Here is a 19,302-nt window from a genome sequence, read left to right as displayed (position 1 = left end):
GAGCATCAGCTGAGCAATCTAAGCCAATGTGTGTGGTCCTGGATTGGCCAAGACATCCAGCTTTCCAGCTGAAAAATAACAAAAAACAGATGAAGAATGGGTGCCCCGTGGATGCAGGTAAGTTGCCAAACATGACTATTTATCACGGGACAGTGCTTGGCTTGATAATCACTACAGTGGGCTGTGGTGGTTTATAATGCTTGGAGTGTTCCGTTAAGATATGCTATATGTAATTTTTAGTAGCATAAATAGAGTGATTTAGATTACTGTCTAGACATTATCTCACTATTAACTGAGTTATATCCATTTAGCTTTTCCTTATGGCTGGTAGAAAAAGAAAGAAAAGTAAAACTTCAAATTATCTCATCTCCGTGGATCCCACTGATCTTTCCCGAGGTGGGGAAGGCTTCATAGGAAAAGTCAGGTAATATACTATGTACAATTGTCCTCTATACCCATATCTAATGCAATACACTATGAAACACTCACACATCATATTAGATAATTTATTATTCATCCAAAAAGGTCCATCATATTTATTTATTTTTCTTGAACCACAACATATGATTAGGATGTATAGCATAAAGAGTAATTTAAATTTCAACCAACAATTATAAACCCTTCTCAGCAAATAGTCATTATTGTTTACCGAATACCTGTGATTTTAGGTCAAATATGCTGGGTACCAAGTTTACAGTTTTCGACAATGGAATGAATCCAGAGTTGAGACCCTTTGTGCAGGAGAAGGAATCGCTCAGACAAGAGCTTGTATCTATATGCTATGTAAGTGACAAACAGGCTAATTTGATAATTTATTGGCAAACCTAAGTGATCTTGTCTCACATCTGTATTTAGATTATTACCTTGAGTTCCTTATGTACATGCATGGGGATGTATATTAGTGATTTAATAAACAATAACATTGTCTATGGGGTTAACTGGCTGCACTCAGGCGACAAATGAGTGTCTATGCATCCATATTTTCACAGAACTGACATTGGCCACCCAGAATGCTTGTTCTTAACTGGCTGATGATGCCCCATGTTGCTGGCGATGGAGTTAATATCTGAAAGCAAAAATAAATGTGCACACAATGTTATAGTTAATAGACTAGTGCATTAATTTTTTACCCGAATTGCAATTCATCTGAATTTAGACCTATTGGCAGGTTGTCTGAATTCCGTAACTCCTTAACCCCAATGTGTCATATGGAGGTATAACTGAATAAACAACCCATACAATGGATGAGCATATCTATTTGATTCGTGATTCAGAGTTTTGTCTGTGGTATCAAAAAAGATGATTGACAGGAAAATAAATGATTGATGGTTAGGGGACAGCCACTAAATATTGAATTCACAGATCAAGTGAGGAGTGACCAATAGAGAGGGAAAGAGGAGAAGTAAAAAACACCATTATACATTTGTTAAATATACATAATGCATAAATACATACATAGTTTTTTGCTGCTTCCCTTTTCCCCTCTATTGGTTACCTCTTCTCTCTTGATTTGTGAATTAAATGTACTGCACTATACATATACATACATATTTATATTATGCATATACTTTTGCAGTACACTTATTGGTCCATCAACTTACCATTTTTGGTTAGTCCAAATTGTTCCCAAATATTTTGCATGGACAATATTCAGACGAGCCAAAGTGCCACATGGGCAACTATAGGCATACCTGAACTCAATTTTAGTTTTGGACAAAGTGATTAAACTGAACCAGATTTTTCCACTGAGCACAAGTCTTTGTGCCTCTTATGCTAGGAATACAATATTAACCAGCTATGTCAGCATTGTTAAATCAACCTAGACATGCCCTTTAGTCTGTACTCTTTTATGACACTTAAACATTAAATATATTGGTTTGATTTCAAAGGTTACATAGGAGTAAAGAAACACACTAGAATATGCTGACTATACAACAAGTGTCACATATTAGACACAAAAGACTTGATTCTTCTACAAGTGATAAACTTTTGGCAACTGAACAGCAGTTGTCCTACTGACATGTATTGGTACAATGATATTTAATCACCAGAGTTATGATTATCTCTTGTAGTAGAATTGATCCCAAAAGAAGCTTAACATAAACATTTGTGTGCCATCTGTGGAGTGGTGTGAGTGTGTGTGTGCAATGCCACAGTAATGCACCTATGAGCTGCTACAACAATGGGCTTATTTTCAGGCTTTCTTTTAAAAATCAGCCATTAAGGATTGTTAATGCCAACATCTGGCAGATGATTGTGGCATAAAAATACCAAAAGGGAAGGATAAAGGAGAAAGATTTATCGCTTATGATTTGGGATGATAGAACTAATTATAATACACATTTAATGCAGGCCAACTCTATGATAGTACCTCAACTTATCGGAGAATGGCAACGAATAAAAAAGTTACTCAAGATATCAACAAAGATAATTGAAGGAGCAAATATAAAAGTCATTGAAAGGACTATCCCTGATATGAACCTTTCTAAATGGAGATCTGAAAGAGAGATTTATGTTAAGGATCTCCTTCAAAATAAAAAGCTGATGCCATTTAAGGATCTTAAATTTAACTTAAACCTTCCTGACAGTGGCGTACACACACTCCATGGGGCCCCGGTGCAAAACCGATCCGTGGCCCCCCCCCTACTGTGAACCTCTCCTCCCCGACTGTGGGCCCCTCCCCCCGTCACATACATACACATACATACATACACAAATGCAGACACATACATACAGACACACACATATACACATACAGAGACACAGACACACATACATACACAGACATACATACAGATACACACATACAGAGACACACACAGACACACAATCATACACACATACAGAGACACGGACACAAACATACATACACAGACATACATACAGATACACACACACAAACATACAGATACAAAGACACAGACATACATACACACAGAGACACAGACACACATACATACACACACAGAGAGACACAGACATACATATGGATACACACACACTCACACAGAGACACAGACATACATACACACATATACATACACAGACACAGACATACACACATACACAGACATACATACACACATACAGAGACACAGACATACACACATACAGAGACACATACATACACACATACACATACACAGACATACATACACACATACACACACACAAAGACAGACATACACACATACAGAGACACAGACATACACACATACAGAGACACATACATACACACATACACATACACAGACATACATACACACATACAGAGACACAGACACACACATACAGAGACACAGACATACATACACACATACAAAGACGTACATACACACATACAGAGACACAGACATACACACATATACATACACAGACATACATACACAGACACACATACACACATACATAGACACAGACATACATACACAGACATACATTTACACATACAGAGACACAGACATACACACATACAGAGACACAGACATAAATACACACAGACACAGACATACACACATACAGAGACACAGACATACATACACAGACATACATACACAGACATACATACACACATACAGAGACACAGACACACATACATACACACATACAGAGACACAAAATGTTTCCTACCATGTGTGGGTCCAGTGGTGGCTCAGCCTGATGGGAGTCAGAGTTCCTACTCTGACTCCCTCCTCCTTTCTGTTTCCTCCCGCGCGGGCTCTCAGTATGCTGGGAGGAGTGACGTGCGGTCACTTCCTCCCAGCATGTGATGATCTCATCACAGGGGGCCCGGTTGAGCACTTAAAGCGCCCAGCGCAGACCGGGCCCCCTTACAATCCATGTCCATCGGGTGGCCCTGACAGCATGGGCCACCCGATGGACCCCTTGAGATGCGGCCCCGGCGGTTTGCCGCACGGGCCGGGGCCGCAAAGTGTGGCAGCTGCTACCCGGTCGCGGGAGGCCGCAGGGCGGCCGGGCCCCCTGGAGTGCCGGGCCCGGTCGCAGCTGCGACCCCTGCGACCGCGGTACGTACGCCACTGCTTCCTGATACAGAGATATTCTCTTATTTTAGAGTTAGAGGATTTATAAATGAATCTCTATTAAAAAGAGATAGCGGTTTAAATAACTTGGTATATAAGATTTTTGAGAAAGAAACAACAAAATTGATATGCTCCTTAGCTACAGACCTGATCAGACAAGCTTATTCAGACATATACCCCACGGCTAAAAAACAATGGGAAAAAGATCTTAATATAGTATTGACTGATAAAGACTGGTGTACACCCATGAAAACACTGAGAAAACATATACATTGTCTAAACTTAATAGAAACCTTTTTTAAAGTTTATCACAGATGGTACTTAGTACCAACGAGATTAGCTAAAATATCCACATCTAATTCTCCTCTATGTTGGAGATGCCACATGCACGAAGGAGATATGCTACATGTATGGTGGAGTTGCCCAAAAATTTCTAACCTATGGGACTCAATTTATTCCTTCTTAGAGTTTTTCAATATTAAAGTTAAAAAATACCCACATACGGGCTTACTTCATCTTAGATGGGATAGACTCCTAAAAGATCAGCTAATATTAACTATCCACTCTTTCATAGCGGCGAAGATATTAATAGCAAGATCCTGGAAACAAACCCATACACCTGACAGTAGTCAGTTTATAACCCAATTATTATACCAGCTCGAAATGGAAAGAGGAGTTGCTTACTCTAATAACGACAGAAAGTATATCCATCACTTTGATAATTGGATATCTAAAATCAAAGACTGTTTCAGCTGATTTGACTATTTCTCTTCTCTCTTATCTTATTTAAATATTGGTTAATGATAATTATCCTGATACCAGATGTGTAAAATATATACGACATGGTTCCTATATAATAAATATAGTTCGAAATGGAGAGAAGAGTTATATACTTTAATAAGGATAGAAATTATACTCATTATTCTGACAACATGATATATAAGTTTAAAGATCGCCCTAGATAACCCGCTCATTTCTACTACTTCCTGTTATCTCCAAGTATTGTTAAATGTTTGTTATGTTATGTTATATTCTGATGCCATCTGGGTAAAGTATATAATGTAGGTTACCTAAATCGCATCACAATTTTATGTAGCTGTATGTATATATTTGTATGGAATATTTTATTGTATTGTCTTTGTTTGTTTATATAATAATGTAATTGAAAAGGAATTTTTTTTTTCCAATAATAAAAAGCATTAAATACTAAAAATACCAAAAGGATTCTTGGTCCAGTCTTGCTTTTTTCTTTTTGTTTCTTTAATTTGTATTTATGTTGTAGATCACATTTTTTTTGTTTCATGTGCATCTTTGTATGATAAGACTCTTTTGAATCATATATAAATGTGTGTGTGTGTGTTCTCTTTATTTTCCATCAGGGAACCAATGTTTTGGGATTTAAAGGTCCTCGGAAAATGACTATCATTCTACCTGGAATGAACATGGATGGTGAAAGGGTATCTATTCGGCCAAAGAACGTAAGTGATGAGGTTTATCTTTATTAAAAAACTTCTATGGAAATCTTACACAACAATTGATGTACTAAAATGAGTAGGGTAATGGTAGCTTGGGAAATGGGTTTGTCAATTAAAAGCTTGTAGTCAAGGCATAAATCTAAAATTATTTTTTACGCAGAGCCTTAGATTTTAGAGGTGCTATAAAACCCATAAGCCAATTGTTCTTAAACCTAGAAGTAAGGTTCCAAACGTGTGTCCCTGTGCTCTTTAATTGAGTCATTACCCCATTTGTGATAAAAATAAAAAAAACTTTTTGCGCTGCCTCCTCCACAGTGGGCTAAACAAATATTTATCACAAAAGAGCATTGGGGACCTGGTGCACATCCCCGGGGAGTACCTTGATTTAATGCTTTACTATGAGGGCTTTCTCGCTCAGTACCGCTGAAGTACCTTCCGTGAGATGAAGAAGCCTGGATGACTTAGTGAAACCCATACCTCTCAGCTTTTCAAAAGGACAAAAAGGAAACTTTGATTTTAGGAGTGTGAGTTTTAGGTGACTTATCGTTACCAATTTCTGCAACTAAATGTAATTTAAAACAATAACAGTGTATATTATTTACACAGACTGATTTATAAAAACAGTTGTAATATAAAAACACATTACTGTGACAATTTATTGCTCTGAAGTACTGGTATAATTTCAGACACACCAGAAATACTGAGCTCCTACAATAGAGGGACATTAGGATAGAAAAATGGAACAAAGTGATTTGGGCTCAAAATATGGGCTGTCCCTGTTAAATAAGGACACTTGGGAGCAGAGGCGTAACTAGAAACCACAGGACCCCGGTGTGAAAAGTGCCCTGGGGCCCCGCCATGCATCTTCCCATGCCCCTCCATTTGTATAACACATACAGATACATACATGGGCATCCATGCTAATACACAGACACACTGTATGACACACATTCAGATATACAGACACACACTGATACACATGCAGATACACAGACACACATACAGACAGATACACATATAGACACACATGCAGATGCACATACATAGAATGACACTCATACAGATATAAACAGTGACACACATGCAGACAAACAGATACACATACAGACACACATGCAGACAAACAGATACACATACAGACACCGATACATCGAGACATACATATACACATACAGACACAAATACAGACAAACAGATACAGACAGATACACATATAGACACACATGTAGATACACAGACACACTTAATGGCAAACATTCAGATACACATACAGACAAACATACACTTATGCAGACAAAGAGAAACACACACACACACACATATACACACACACACACACACACAAACATTTAGTCACCCTCCTGTTTCCTACCTTTTAGGTGCAGGAGGGTGACTTCCCTGGGGTCGAGTGGTTGCCTCATGCTGATGGGAGTCAGAGCTCCCACTCCAACACCCTCCTGTCCTCCCCGGCGGTCGCCTGTGACGGCATCACTGGAGTCTGGTCACTTTCTTAAAGTGCCGCAGAGCTGTCCGGGAACCAGTAAATCCATTGCCATAGGGTGGCCCCAAGAGCATGGGCCACCTAATGGGCTCCTTCAATGCGTAGCACTATGCCGGCATGCACCTCGATCGCTGGGGTCAGAGGGCAGCTGGGCCCCCTGGAGTGACGGGCCTGGTCGCAGCTGCAATGCATGTGACTACGGTAGTTCCGCCAGTGCTTGGGAGATATGCCTTAGGCACTCCATGTTTGGTGCAATTTGTAGGTTAGGTTACACATTCTTTTTTTAATTATTCTTTATTTTATGCGTGCATAGAATAGACAATCAGTATTGCACTGCCACAACAGCTGGTGCATGCATATCATTGAATAAAGTATAACATTAGTGTGACATTAGTAACATTGCACATTTTATGTTAAGAAAGGTAAATATGGTTAAACGAAAAGTCTACATGTCTCAGCTTTTAGCAGTATAACAACTGACTAATCCTTTAACTTGCTATGTGAACTTCTCTAGACCTGACGCAAAGTATAGATTATCATTGCAGTAATATTGAGATCTTGAGATGCTTATGCAGTACCAAAGACCAATAAGACAGTAGATCACTGGGATCAAGCATTATCAAATTTAAAAGTAAAAGGAATCGCTTCAATACTTATAGCAAGTTGCCTAGGAAATCTGCTTATTCGCATTTAGCTTGTGCCTCTCCTGTGCCTGATTATGAATCACTTCCTGGCCTAGCAGGTAGTAAAGGTCCAGTGTTTATGAGTGTAACGTAAATTAGCATGGTAAGACGTTTCCAGTACTCTGGTGCCTTCGTTAATGTCGCTGCCATTTACTATGTAGAGCATTGAGGCTTACAAAAGATTCCAGGTGCTTGGGGGAAGGGTGGAGGTAGCAAGCTCTCTCTGCGCAATCAGGAGACGTAGAGGGGGCGTGGGTCATATCTGGTGATGATTTGCTCATCATAAAAACTATATGCCAATTTTAGAAAACAAAACAAAGAAAAACAAGAAAAAAAAAAGAAAACAAAACCAACTTCGAACCACAATTAGAAATACTCCCAGTGAGAACTTAAGCCTATCGTGGGCTGGAAGTCTCACAGGTTGAGGCAGCTGGTACTCTCAGGTTTTTCTTGTAGCTGCACAGAAAAATAAAAAGTAGGAATGCTAAAATAATATCATACCGAACTTTGAACCGATATGGCGTGTGCGAGGTACTGCGTGAGTGTCTGACCGGGTGAGAGAGTCCTGGGGTAGGCCCAGGTCCATTAAAAGTGCTTCAGGTCTGCACATTCTTTTTTAATTGTTTTAATACAAATTAGAACTAATTTGTTTTGCTCCTTCAGTGTTACTCCAAAAGTACTGCTGAATATGATGTCTTGGCTTAGGTTTCTGAGAGTTGTAGTTCAGCAGGTATCTGACTAAACTACCAGTCTCATCCTTCTGTGACAAAAAAGCAGTTTATAGGAAAAGCCTATGAGGGCTCTAGAAAGTATTGTTAGCATTCGTCACTTCCTGGTTTGGTGAGAGCACAGTGCAAATACTGCACAAATTCAGAAACTTTGGGAACTTGTATTATTGCTTATAAATACACTTTTCATATAATGCATTAAATAGAATATGTGAAATCTAGCCTGGAGTCCCTTTAAAGTCCTACCTAAAGCAACATATTTTCAGAATTATTTTGCTGTATTTCTTTCAAATTTTGGTTGTACATAGTAATAAATAGTGCATGTAACATCTTTCTCATATTTATACTTCATTCCTGAAGGAACACGAGACACTGTTAGCTCGCTACCAGAATGGTAACATGGAGAATATCACAGTTCTGCAAAACAAAGCTCCGTCGTGGAATGAGGAGACCAGCTCATACATGCTAAACTTCCATGGACGTGTCACTCAAGCTTCTGTAAAGAATTTTCAGATCATATCTTCTCAGGACCGTGAGTGTCTAACTTACCTTCATTAACATGGCTGCAAGAATTTTTTTGACAGTTCACCGAGCACATTAAAGAGGCAATGTATGCACTGATCACTATAGTCTGCTGTAGTGGTTATAGTGCCACCATGCACATAGTATCATCCCCAGTTCTGTGTCAAACTGTTTTTAAGCAGTTTAATGCAAACTGAAGATCACCTGGCTACCCCTTACGTGGCATATTGATATTGTGGAAGTTAAACATCAGTATTAACAATATTTATCTTGATCCATGTATTGGCTGAGCACATCTGCTGACATGCTTAGTCAACAAATAATGTCTTACTTGTACAATATTGGCATTGCAAATACGGAAGTGTAACATCCGCAGACACAATACAGCAGATGAAGGACCGGGTCATGTGTTATCTTCTCTTGTGAAGAGAAAAAACTTAATTCGGATCGGAAAATATATATTTACACTGGCAGGTAACCTGCCTTCCAAGTTTAACTTGTATGTCAACTCTTAAGACCATGTATTTTTTTACCCAGTGTGACCAACCAATAGTTAGCTAAATCTGCTAATGTCATGATACCCACAGTAGGTAATTCTTGCGCCTAATGGCACGTGGGACTTCATATTGCAACTAAATGATGTGAACAGATGCAACACAAATAGATCCTTATTTTTAGATTATGTCAAAAGTTAAATCAGACAGTCTCCACTAGCGCTGTAAAGACAGATGTTTGGCAAATATATGGCTCTTAGAACAAACATTTTCTCATGAAAAAGGGTATAACCAAGCATGTGAGATTGGTTTACTGAGATGTATAACATTGGGCAACAAAAATTACTTTGTTATCCTAGAGCAGGGGTAGGCAAACCTTTTAGTTGTGCCACAACAAGATTTTGAAGTCTGTTCAGGGCTGGTGCAAGGATTTTTGCCAACCTAGGCAAAGCCTCATTCTGCAGCCCCCATTGGCTCCGCCCTAGACTCCACCCCCTCCTGTAGTGTTCGAGGAGGGTGTGTATGGTGGATGAGGTGCACGTGTATAGTGGATGCAGTGTGTGTAATAGATGTAGAGTGTGTGCTTATATGGTGAATGCAGATTGTATGTTTGTGTAATGGATGCAGTGTGTGCAGTGTCTGTGTAATTTATGCAGTGTGGGTAGTGTTTGTGGGTAGTGGATACAGTGTGTAGTGGATGCAGTTTGTATAGTGATTATAGAGTGTGTGAAGCGGATACAGTGTGAATATAGTGAATGCAGAGTGTATGTTTGTGTAGTGGATACAGTGTGTGCTTCTGTAGTGGATACAGTGTGTGTTTGTGTAGTGAATGCAGAGTGTATTTATGTAGTGGATGCAGCGTGTAAAGTGCAAGGTGGCGGTGTGTACAGTGCAAGGTAGCAGTATGTAAAGTGAAAGTGTACATAGTGCAAGGTGTCAGTGTGTATAGTGTAAGGTGGCAGTGTACATAGTGCAAGGTGGTTGAGTGAAGTGAGAAGTGGCTGTGTGGATAGTGCAAGGAGGTACCTGGTTATGAGTCAGGATGAAATGGATGAGAGGAAGCGGTGCAACATAGCATGTGGTGAGAAGGGGCCCAGTCAGCACCATCTTGTCTTTCCAGCTGCTTCTCACTGCAACTCTTGCGAGTATGGCCTGCATTGACATATTAACCTGTGGCAATGCTCTGACGGCTGCGGGACTCGGGTTGTTTGGAGTGACGAGCACCTGGAAAGAGAAGATGGCGCTGGCTGGGCCCCCTGCTGTCACTCCCTAATGGCGGCCCTGATTGGGGGCATAAATTATTTTATTATGAGGTTATGGGGACAGCATCAACTTTATTAAACCATCAACAAAATAAAGTTCATGCTGTCCCCATAACCTCATAATGAAATATATTAGGTCCTGAGATTAGGGGACATTATATATTTTTTTTATGAGGTTATGGGGACAGCATGAACTTTATTTTGAGGTTAGGCCCTAACTAAGTTTATGCAGCCTCCCACCCCCCAACCTCTAAATACAGTTGATGCTGTCCCCATGACTGTAATTTACAAGGGGCATGTATGTAAAAAAAAAAAAATAGGTACAGTACCTTGTTATTCACCCAGCCAATACTCCTGATCCCTCTCCTACAGGGATTGTTCAGGGTATGGCTGGGGCTGGAACACTCCCTCCCCTCCCCCCCCCCCCCCCCCCCACTCCTCCTTCTTCCCTTTTAATAGATGGGTTGGAGAAGCAAGGGGAGGGGGCAGAGTCATGTGAGTGTGTCATATGCATGACCCTCCCCACATTGGCACAGACAGGGCACGCGGCTAAATTAAATTCCAGTTCCTCCTTACAAGATGGAGGAGCCGGAGTGAGTTGGACGACCAAGCTTTAAAATGCAGCCGCCCGGCACGCAAACCGGGCGCTGCAATTAGATTTCTGGCGTTTGTGAAATGCTCTTTTCAGAACAGTGCCAGACCAGTGGCTCTTTCCTTAGTGCCGCGGCACGTGAACAAGCGTCGCGCGCAGCGGTGAGTCGGTGAGGTGCGGCACCCATTCAAATGTGTGCCCTAGGACACCGCCTACTTCTCCAATAGGTGGCGCTGCCCCTTAGTCTGTTGGTGTGCCGATCCTCTTTTTTAAGGATCTGCACACCATATTCTGCTTGTCTTATTTATGGGTGCTTCAGCTGCTTTGTAGTGTTGTACTTGTGCCTGTATGGGCTGTTACATTGTATATGTTCATGAGTAGTTTGTGGAATTGTGTATGATACCTATGAACGTGGGCTATGTATGGGGACTCCTTGTGTAATTGTGTGTGGATAAGATGTCTCATTGTATTTTTGTATGGGTCAACTTGGAGGTATTGCATAGGAGAGGCTGCTTGTGTGCATGTATATGGTTACATAGTTACATAGCTGAAAAGAGACTTGCGTCCATCAAGTTCAGCCTTCCTCACATATGTTTTTGCTGTTGATCCAGCTATTACCCCACTAATTAGAAATTATATCCCTGTATGTTATGTTTTTGCTAGTATTTATCCAATTGCAGTCTAAACATCTGTATGGACTCTGATAAAACCACTTCTTCAGGCACAGAATTCCATATCCTTATTGCTCTTACTGTAAAAAAAAACTTTTCTTTGCCGTAGATGAAATCTAATGAAATGCCTATTTCAAGATCATTTAAAATATGTTAAATAGAAGCGGTCCTAAAACAGAACCCTGAGGGACATCACTTACCACTTTTGTCCAGCCTGAAAATGTACCCTTAACCCCTTAAGGACCAAACTTCTGGAATAAAAGGGAATCATGACATGTCACACATGTCATGTGTCCTTAAGGGGTTAATAACAACTCGTTGTACTCTATCCTTAAGCCAATGTTCTACTCAAGAACAAGAATATTCATCTAGACCAATTTCTTTTAGTTTGAAGACTAACCTATTGTGAGGAACCGTTATAAATGTCTTGGCAAATCCAAGTAGATCACATCTACTGTAACACCCTGATCTATACTTCTACTTACTTCATCGTAGAATGCAATTAGGTTAGTTTAACATGAACTATGTTTCATAAAACCATGTTGATTATTGCTAATAACAAAGTTCTTCCCAATGAATTCCTGAATATTATCCCTTAATATCCCTTCAAATATTTTCCCAGTCACAGAAGTTAAGCTCACAGGTCTATAATTTCCAGGCAAGGATTTTGAACCCTTTTTAAATAAAGGAACAACATCTGCCTTCCTCCAATCCTCCGGTACAATACCTGAAACAAAAGAATCTTGAAAGATTAAATACAGAGGTTCACTTATTTCCCCGCTTAGCTCCTTAAGTACTCGTGGGTGAATACCGCCAGGCCCCGGAGCTTTATTTGCATTAATTTTCTTTAATTGCTGTAGCACCTTGTCGCGAGTCATTCATTCACAAGTTATCTGCAAGTTTTTTGCAGCAATCATTTGTTTTTTGGTACAATATTTTTCATACCACAACCCCAATTCCACTAGGACAGAACTTGAAAAATACACATCATCTATTTCATACTATTAATTTCTGAAATGCGATTTCTGATTCTTTCATCCTACTATTCTACTACTCTTAGCTCTCTACTCCGACTACTGACTATATATTTATTCCTTTTTCTGTATAGCTGAGAACTTTGTGATGCAGTTTGGACGTGTGGCAGAGGATGTTTTTACCATGGACTACAGATATCCCATGTGTGCTCTGCAGGCATTTTGTGTCTGTCTGTCCAGCTTTGACGGCAAACTGGCTTGCGAGTAAACAATAGAATAAAATAAAATACACTCATGGAATGTGCAATATAGAATCAAACAATCCATCTTTTCGTCATTTCTGTTTCCATTGTCTAATTTTATTTCCTAGGTAGAGATTGATTTTCTAAATAAATTTATTGTCAAGTTTTATCTGTACATTCTTGTTGTGACTCTTTATTTGTTAGAAGGACAAAAATGACTAACAGGTTATTCACTAAGATTGGAAGTGTTGGGAGATGAAAGTGAATTTTATTTTTTTTTAAGCCAAAATAGCTGAATTGGAATTAAGTTGAGCTATTTTGGTCAATAAATAAATGAAATTTACTTTAAATTCCCTTTGCATTCCCAATAATTGACATTTTAGTGAACAGTCCTGCAAGATGATTATGCACACATAACTATGAATAAAACAGAATTTTTATAATCGTATCTAGAAGAAAAACTCTGAAAAACCTGCCTTAAAATCTATATATAAGGGTACACAAGGAGGAACATAGAGGTTTATGCAGAAAGTGATGTTATATCTGCAACTCTAAACTGGTATTGAAACGTAAATAAAAAAACAAATTGTGAAATTTAATCAAAAATATGACTTCTTGTGACTATGGCTAGAGTTTGAGAATTTTTCCTAATCTGCTATTCTGTCTTAAATTTCATAATTTGGTTTTTAGTCCTGCAAATTATTGGAACTCAGAGGGACAAATAAAAATCTAAAAATAAATATTACATAAATTCTTGATTATATTGTTTTTGAAACGAACAAATCCCAGTGATAATGATTAATTTCACTAATCCTGCTAAATTAGGAAGCAAAGATTAGTGAATGCAGATGAGCTATTATTTGGAGGCTTAGTTAACTATTACTATTACTGTGTGGTGGTTATGCATTAGGATTCTGTAGGTCCAGCCACTGTTCTTACAGTCAGTGTCGTAGTGTCCTTTAACCCTGTAGTGTAAACATTTTTACAAAACTGCAATATTTTACATTGCAGGGTTAAAACTACAGGTATGTCAGCCAGTTTAAAAGGTTTAAAAGAAGTGTTTATAAGTATATCTCTTGTTGTTATTATTATGTTATTATTTATATAGCGCCAACAAATTCAGCAGCGTTTTACAGTGGGTGGACGAACAAACATGTAATTGTAACCAGACAAGTAGAAAACACAGGAACAGAGGGGTTGAGGACCCTGCTCAATGAGCTTACATGCTAGAGGGAGTGGGGTAAAGTGAAACAAAAGGTAAGGACAGTATTGTGAATCCAAATGTGGAGCACTGGTGGTCGCATGCAAAAATAGGGTAATATTCACTCTTCTTACCCCAATTTGAAGGTTGTATAGTTGCAATGTAACATGTAAAAGAAAAATATAAAAAAAAATAGTGCAGATTAATTCAGATAAAAGTGATCTGTGCTTAATAGTGCAGTGGTACCACTCACATTTATTGGAGCAATGGTCAAGGGTCAATACTTGTGCGGATGTGCTAAATGACGTGGTTAAAAAGTTGCTCCAACAACCATGACCATTTCTGCTTTTTGAAATTGTCATGTGGTAGGAGCCTGGATGTGCAGTGTTTATGCCTGAAACACTGCACATTCAGAGTAATTTGCATTTTTGTGCCAGGGGCCCGGAGGCGTACCTAGGGTCTCTAGTGCCCTTGGCGAGAAGCTCTACCGGTGCCCCCTTCCCTCTTCCCAAATCATGAAAAAGTAAAAATTTTAAAATAAGTGCTCCACCATGTAAAGGGAAACTAAAGAAACATATCTAGAATTATATTTTGTCTCCTAATCCTCCCTGTCCTATAAAAAAAAGGAATAAAAAGGAATTGAAAGTTCCTGAGGTTTTCCTGCCAATCACCCAAAGCCTTTCACACTATATGAAACCACTGCAAGGAGAACTCCTAGAAATCCTCCCATCTGCTAGTGCACATGAAATAGCAAAGCTCCATACACAATGCTTTCCCAATAATGCCAATGATAATATGTGTTACCAGCCTCAAATCATAAATATATATTTACACACACATGTTTATACTTGTGTGATGATGGTGATGTGCCACAGGAATGCTGGTCATATTGCAAGCATAGTACAGGCACATAACACCTTATCACAAGCATAACAAACGCCATTACACCTAATTGTAAACACAAGACACCTTTTTACAAGCATAACACAGGGACATCACACCATATCAGTGCCGGACTGGGAATAAAAACCAGCCCCAGAAATAATAGTATACCAGACCAATAGCATTGTGTCATTATACTGTTCACAGAAGGGAAAACCATGCATTTAAAGCACATTTGAATAGTGTATTATTTTTAGATAAGACTCATATATAACCTTAATATATACACAAAATTATATCTCACACACTACCCTGATATATACCCCATACACAGGGCAATATATAGGCCCCAGTATGTACACAAATTTATATGAATTGCCCTGTGCAGGGGTATATATCAGGGCAGTGTGTGAGACATAACCATGTTTATATACTGGGGGCATATACTGACTTCAGTATGCAGACTGCACTTACAAGACTTGCTCGAGCACCCAGGACTTACTCCAGCACGGAGATTGCACTCACAGGAATTTTCCCAGCATGGAGATTGCACTCACATGCAGGGACGTTTTAGCCGCGAGGCAAACAAGGCATTTGCCTTGGGCGGCATTTTCCAGGGGGCGGCAAAAAAAGCCGCCCCCAAATGCCCAGGGCAAGTGCCTTGTTAGCCTTGCGGCTAACCGACATGCTGGGCTGCTGGGCAGCTGGCGAGGGAGCTGAGCAGACAGCTCAGAGGGAGTGCTCCCTCGCCAGCCGCCCAGCAGCCCAGCATGTCGGTTAGCCACAAGGCACTTGCCCTGGGCATTTGGGGGCGGCTTTTTTTGCCGCCCCCTGGAAAATGCCGCCCATGACGTCATATTCCGGCTCCGCCTCCCAGCCTCACTGCGGCGTGCGAGGGAGCTGAGCAGACAGCTCAGAGGAAGTTCTCCCTCGCCAGCCGCCCAGCATCCACTGGACCACCAGGGAGAAAGAGAACCCCTCCCAGCATTCCCAAAGGTAAGGAGGCTGTGGGGGAGGTTAAATTAAAAAAAATGTGTTAGTGTGTGTGTCTTTGACTGTGTGTGTGTTTGCCTGTTAGTGTGAGTGTGTGTGTCTGTTAGTGAGTGCGTGTGTGTGTCTGCTAGTGAGTGAGTGTTTCAGTTAGTGTGTGTGTGTCTGTTAGTGAGTGTGTGTCTGTTAGTGTGTGTGTCTGTTAATGTGTGTGTGTCTGTTAGTGTGTGTGTGTGTGTCTCTGACTGTGTGTGTGTTTGTTAGTGTGAGTGTGTGTGTCTGTTAGTGTGAGTGTGTGTGTCTGTTAGTGAGTGTGTGTGTGTCTGCTAGTGAGTGAGTGTGTCAGTTAGTGTGTGTGTGTCTGTTAGTGTGTGTCTGTTAGTGTGTGTGTCTGTTAGTGTGTGTGTGTCTGACTATGTGTGTCTCCAACTGTGTGTGTGTTTGCCTGTTAGTGTGATTGTGTGTGTCTGTTAGTAAGTGTGTGTCTGTGTCTGTTAGTGAGTGAGTGTGTCTGTTAGTGTGTGTGTGTGTGTCTGTTAGTGTGTGTGTGTGTGTCTGTTAGTGTCTGTTAGTGTGTGTCTGTTAATGTGTGTGTGTCTGTTAGTGTGTGTGTGTCTGACTATGTGTGTCTCCGACTGTGTGTGTGTTTGCCTGTTAGTGTGAGTGTGTGTGTCTGTTAGTAAGTGTGTGTCTGTGTCTGCTAGTGAGTGAGTGTGTCTGTTAGTGTGTGTGTGTGTGTCTGTTAGTGTGTGTGTGTGTGTGTGTGTGTGTGTCTGTTAGTGTGTCAGTGTGTGTCTGACTGTGTGTGTGTCTGACTGTTAGTGTGAGTGTGTGTCTGTTAGTAAGTGTGTGTCTGTGTCTGCTAGTGAGTGAGTGTGTCTGTTAGTGTGTGTTTGCCTGTTAGTGTGAGTGTGTGTGTCTGTTAGTGAGTGTGTGTCTGCTAGTGAGTGAGTGTATGTCTGTAAGTGTGAGTGTGTTTGCCTGTGAGTGTGTGTGTCTGTTAGTGAGTGTGTGTTTTTGTTAGCTAGTGTATGCGTATCTGTCAGTGAATGTGTGTGTGTGTGTGTGTATTTAGAAGGCGGGGCGGGGGGAAGGGTTGGGTGAGGGTGGCGCGGGGGGGGGGGGGGGTGCCTGAGTTTGGTCCGGCCTAGGGCAGCACAAAACCAGGATACACCACTGCTCACATGACTTGCCCTAGCACGCACGACTTACCCACCCCAGCATTGAGATAGCACTCACAGTAGCTGTCCCAGCACCCAGATTGCCCACCCAGGACCTGTCCCAGCATGGATATTGCACCTACAGGACTTACCCCAGCACTTAGATTGCATTCACAGAACCTGACCCAACACTTAGATTGCACTCACGGGACTTGCCACATTTGGATTGCACTCACAGGATTTGCCCTAGGACTTCATACAGTGTAAAATATGCCGGATATGAGATTTCTAGTAGCAACAAAGGCAACATCAAATTGGCTGAGGGACTGCATTCTCACATTCTTGTGGCCGCATTTCACAGCGGCCCTAGGGCAGTCCAGCCCTGCACCATATTACAAACAGGAGTCTGTACTGGGTTAACTACATTTTTTTTTTTTTTTATAACTAACAAATATCTTGGTTGTGACTACCTCAGATTGTCTGAGTATAGTGGAAACTGCATGTGATGTATTGGGGTATCTGGGTGTAATGGGGACAGCGTATTGAGCTATCTGAGTGTAATGGCTTCAAATTGTGTTTGATATATTTGGCTGTCTGACTATAATGTGGACTGCATGTAATGTATTGGGTTGTCTATGTGTGATAGGAATAGTTTATGTTTGATGATATTGAGCTGTGTACATGGAAACTGTGTGTTAGCATTGGGCTGGCTGTGATCATTTTGTGCAGTCAGTATGTGATGGGGACTGCTTGTGTTTGTGATAGTTTTGGGCTGACTGTGTATGGTGAGACTGTGTGTCTTTGTGTGATAGTAATAACCCCCGATGAGTAGATAGAATCATGTAACTGGTTATCTGTGCTGCGTGTGACCTGTTTAAAAGTTAGTGAATCCTAGAGCAACATAAACTAAAATTACTTGCTCAATTTCATGCTCATGCGTACAATGTGTGATCCTGGACACACATCATTTACTCAAAAATTTCACTTCGTTACTTACAGTCTCAGTAGTAATGCCACAGTCTAGATGTCCGCTCTTTTGCTCCCTCAGTCCCTCTGCAAACTGCAGTTTCAGCCAGGTAGGTAAGGTGTCAAACCTTAGGTCTCTCCTCCCTTCCATCCATATCCCCCCCACCCATGTCTCCCTTCCATCCATGTCACTACTCCCTTCCATCCATATCCCCCCTTTCTTCCATTCATCTCTCCCCCATATCAACCTCCCCCTTCCATATCTCTCCCCCATGTCAATCTTCCCCTTCCATATCTCTACCCCAATGTCAATCTACCCCTTCCACATCGCTCCCCATATCAAAATTCTCCTTACATATCTCTCCCCATGCAAACCCCTCTTCCATATCTCCCCATGCCACCTCCTTCAATATATCTCCCCATGCTAAGCCAATTCAGTATATCTCCACATGCCAAGCCCCTTCCATATCTCCCCAAGCCACTTCCCTTCCATATCTCCCCATGCCACCCCTTGCATATCTCTCTCCATGCCAATCCTTCCATATCTCTCCCAATTCCTACGCAGAGCAAGGGGGAGGTGCTCCACTTGTGTACTGTGCGTGCGGTTCCCTTATGGAGCCGCACGCTGCCTCTGGGCGCCGGGAGCACAGGCCGAACGGGGGCGCAAAAATCACTGCTCAACCTTACAATTGATTTTTGTGCCCCTGGCGGGCGCTGGTTTCACCAACCCCACGATACATCGTACAGGGCCCATTTAAACCCCCACCCACCCACATATTAAAATGTAAAAAACACCCACAATATTTTCAATGTTTAATGTTTTCATTTTTAAAAATTGTACATGTGTACTCATGCACATACTCATGCACATGTGGACTCCATCCTGCTTCCCCTTGATGTGCAGCAGTGACAGCAGCGG

At 40.9% G+C, this 19,302-nt stretch overlaps 1 protein-coding gene across 2 annotated transcripts in view; it reads left to right on the top strand.

Annotated features, from left to right (window-relative positions):
- LOC134577436 (tubby-related protein 3-like) overlaps positions 1 to 13,337 on the top strand; it is a 68,434-nt gene extending 55,097 nt beyond the window's left edge. For both annotated transcript variants that reach the window (XM_063436171.1, XM_063436170.1), the window contains exons 11-15: positions 312 to 424; positions 669 to 783; positions 5,420 to 5,518; positions 8,788 to 8,959; positions 13,077 to 13,337. In XM_063436171.1, coding sequence (XP_063292241.1) covers positions 312 to 424; positions 669 to 783; positions 5,420 to 5,518; positions 8,788 to 8,959; positions 13,077 to 13,210 — 633 coding nt within the window. In that variant the 3' untranslated portion in view covers positions 13,211 to 13,337. The remainder of the gene's footprint in view (positions 1 to 311; positions 425 to 668; positions 784 to 5,419; positions 5,519 to 8,787; positions 8,960 to 13,076) is intronic.
- Positions 13,338 to 19,302: the final 5,965 nt, after the last annotated feature.

The sequence above is a fragment of the Pelobates fuscus genome, chromosome 11 (assembly GCF_036172605.1).
Source record: "Pelobates fuscus isolate aPelFus1 chromosome 11, aPelFus1.pri, whole genome shotgun sequence".
NCBI lineage: Eukaryota > Metazoa > Chordata > Amphibia > Anura > Pelobatidae > Pelobates > Pelobates fuscus.
This window is presented reverse-complemented; position numbering and strand designations above follow the sequence as displayed.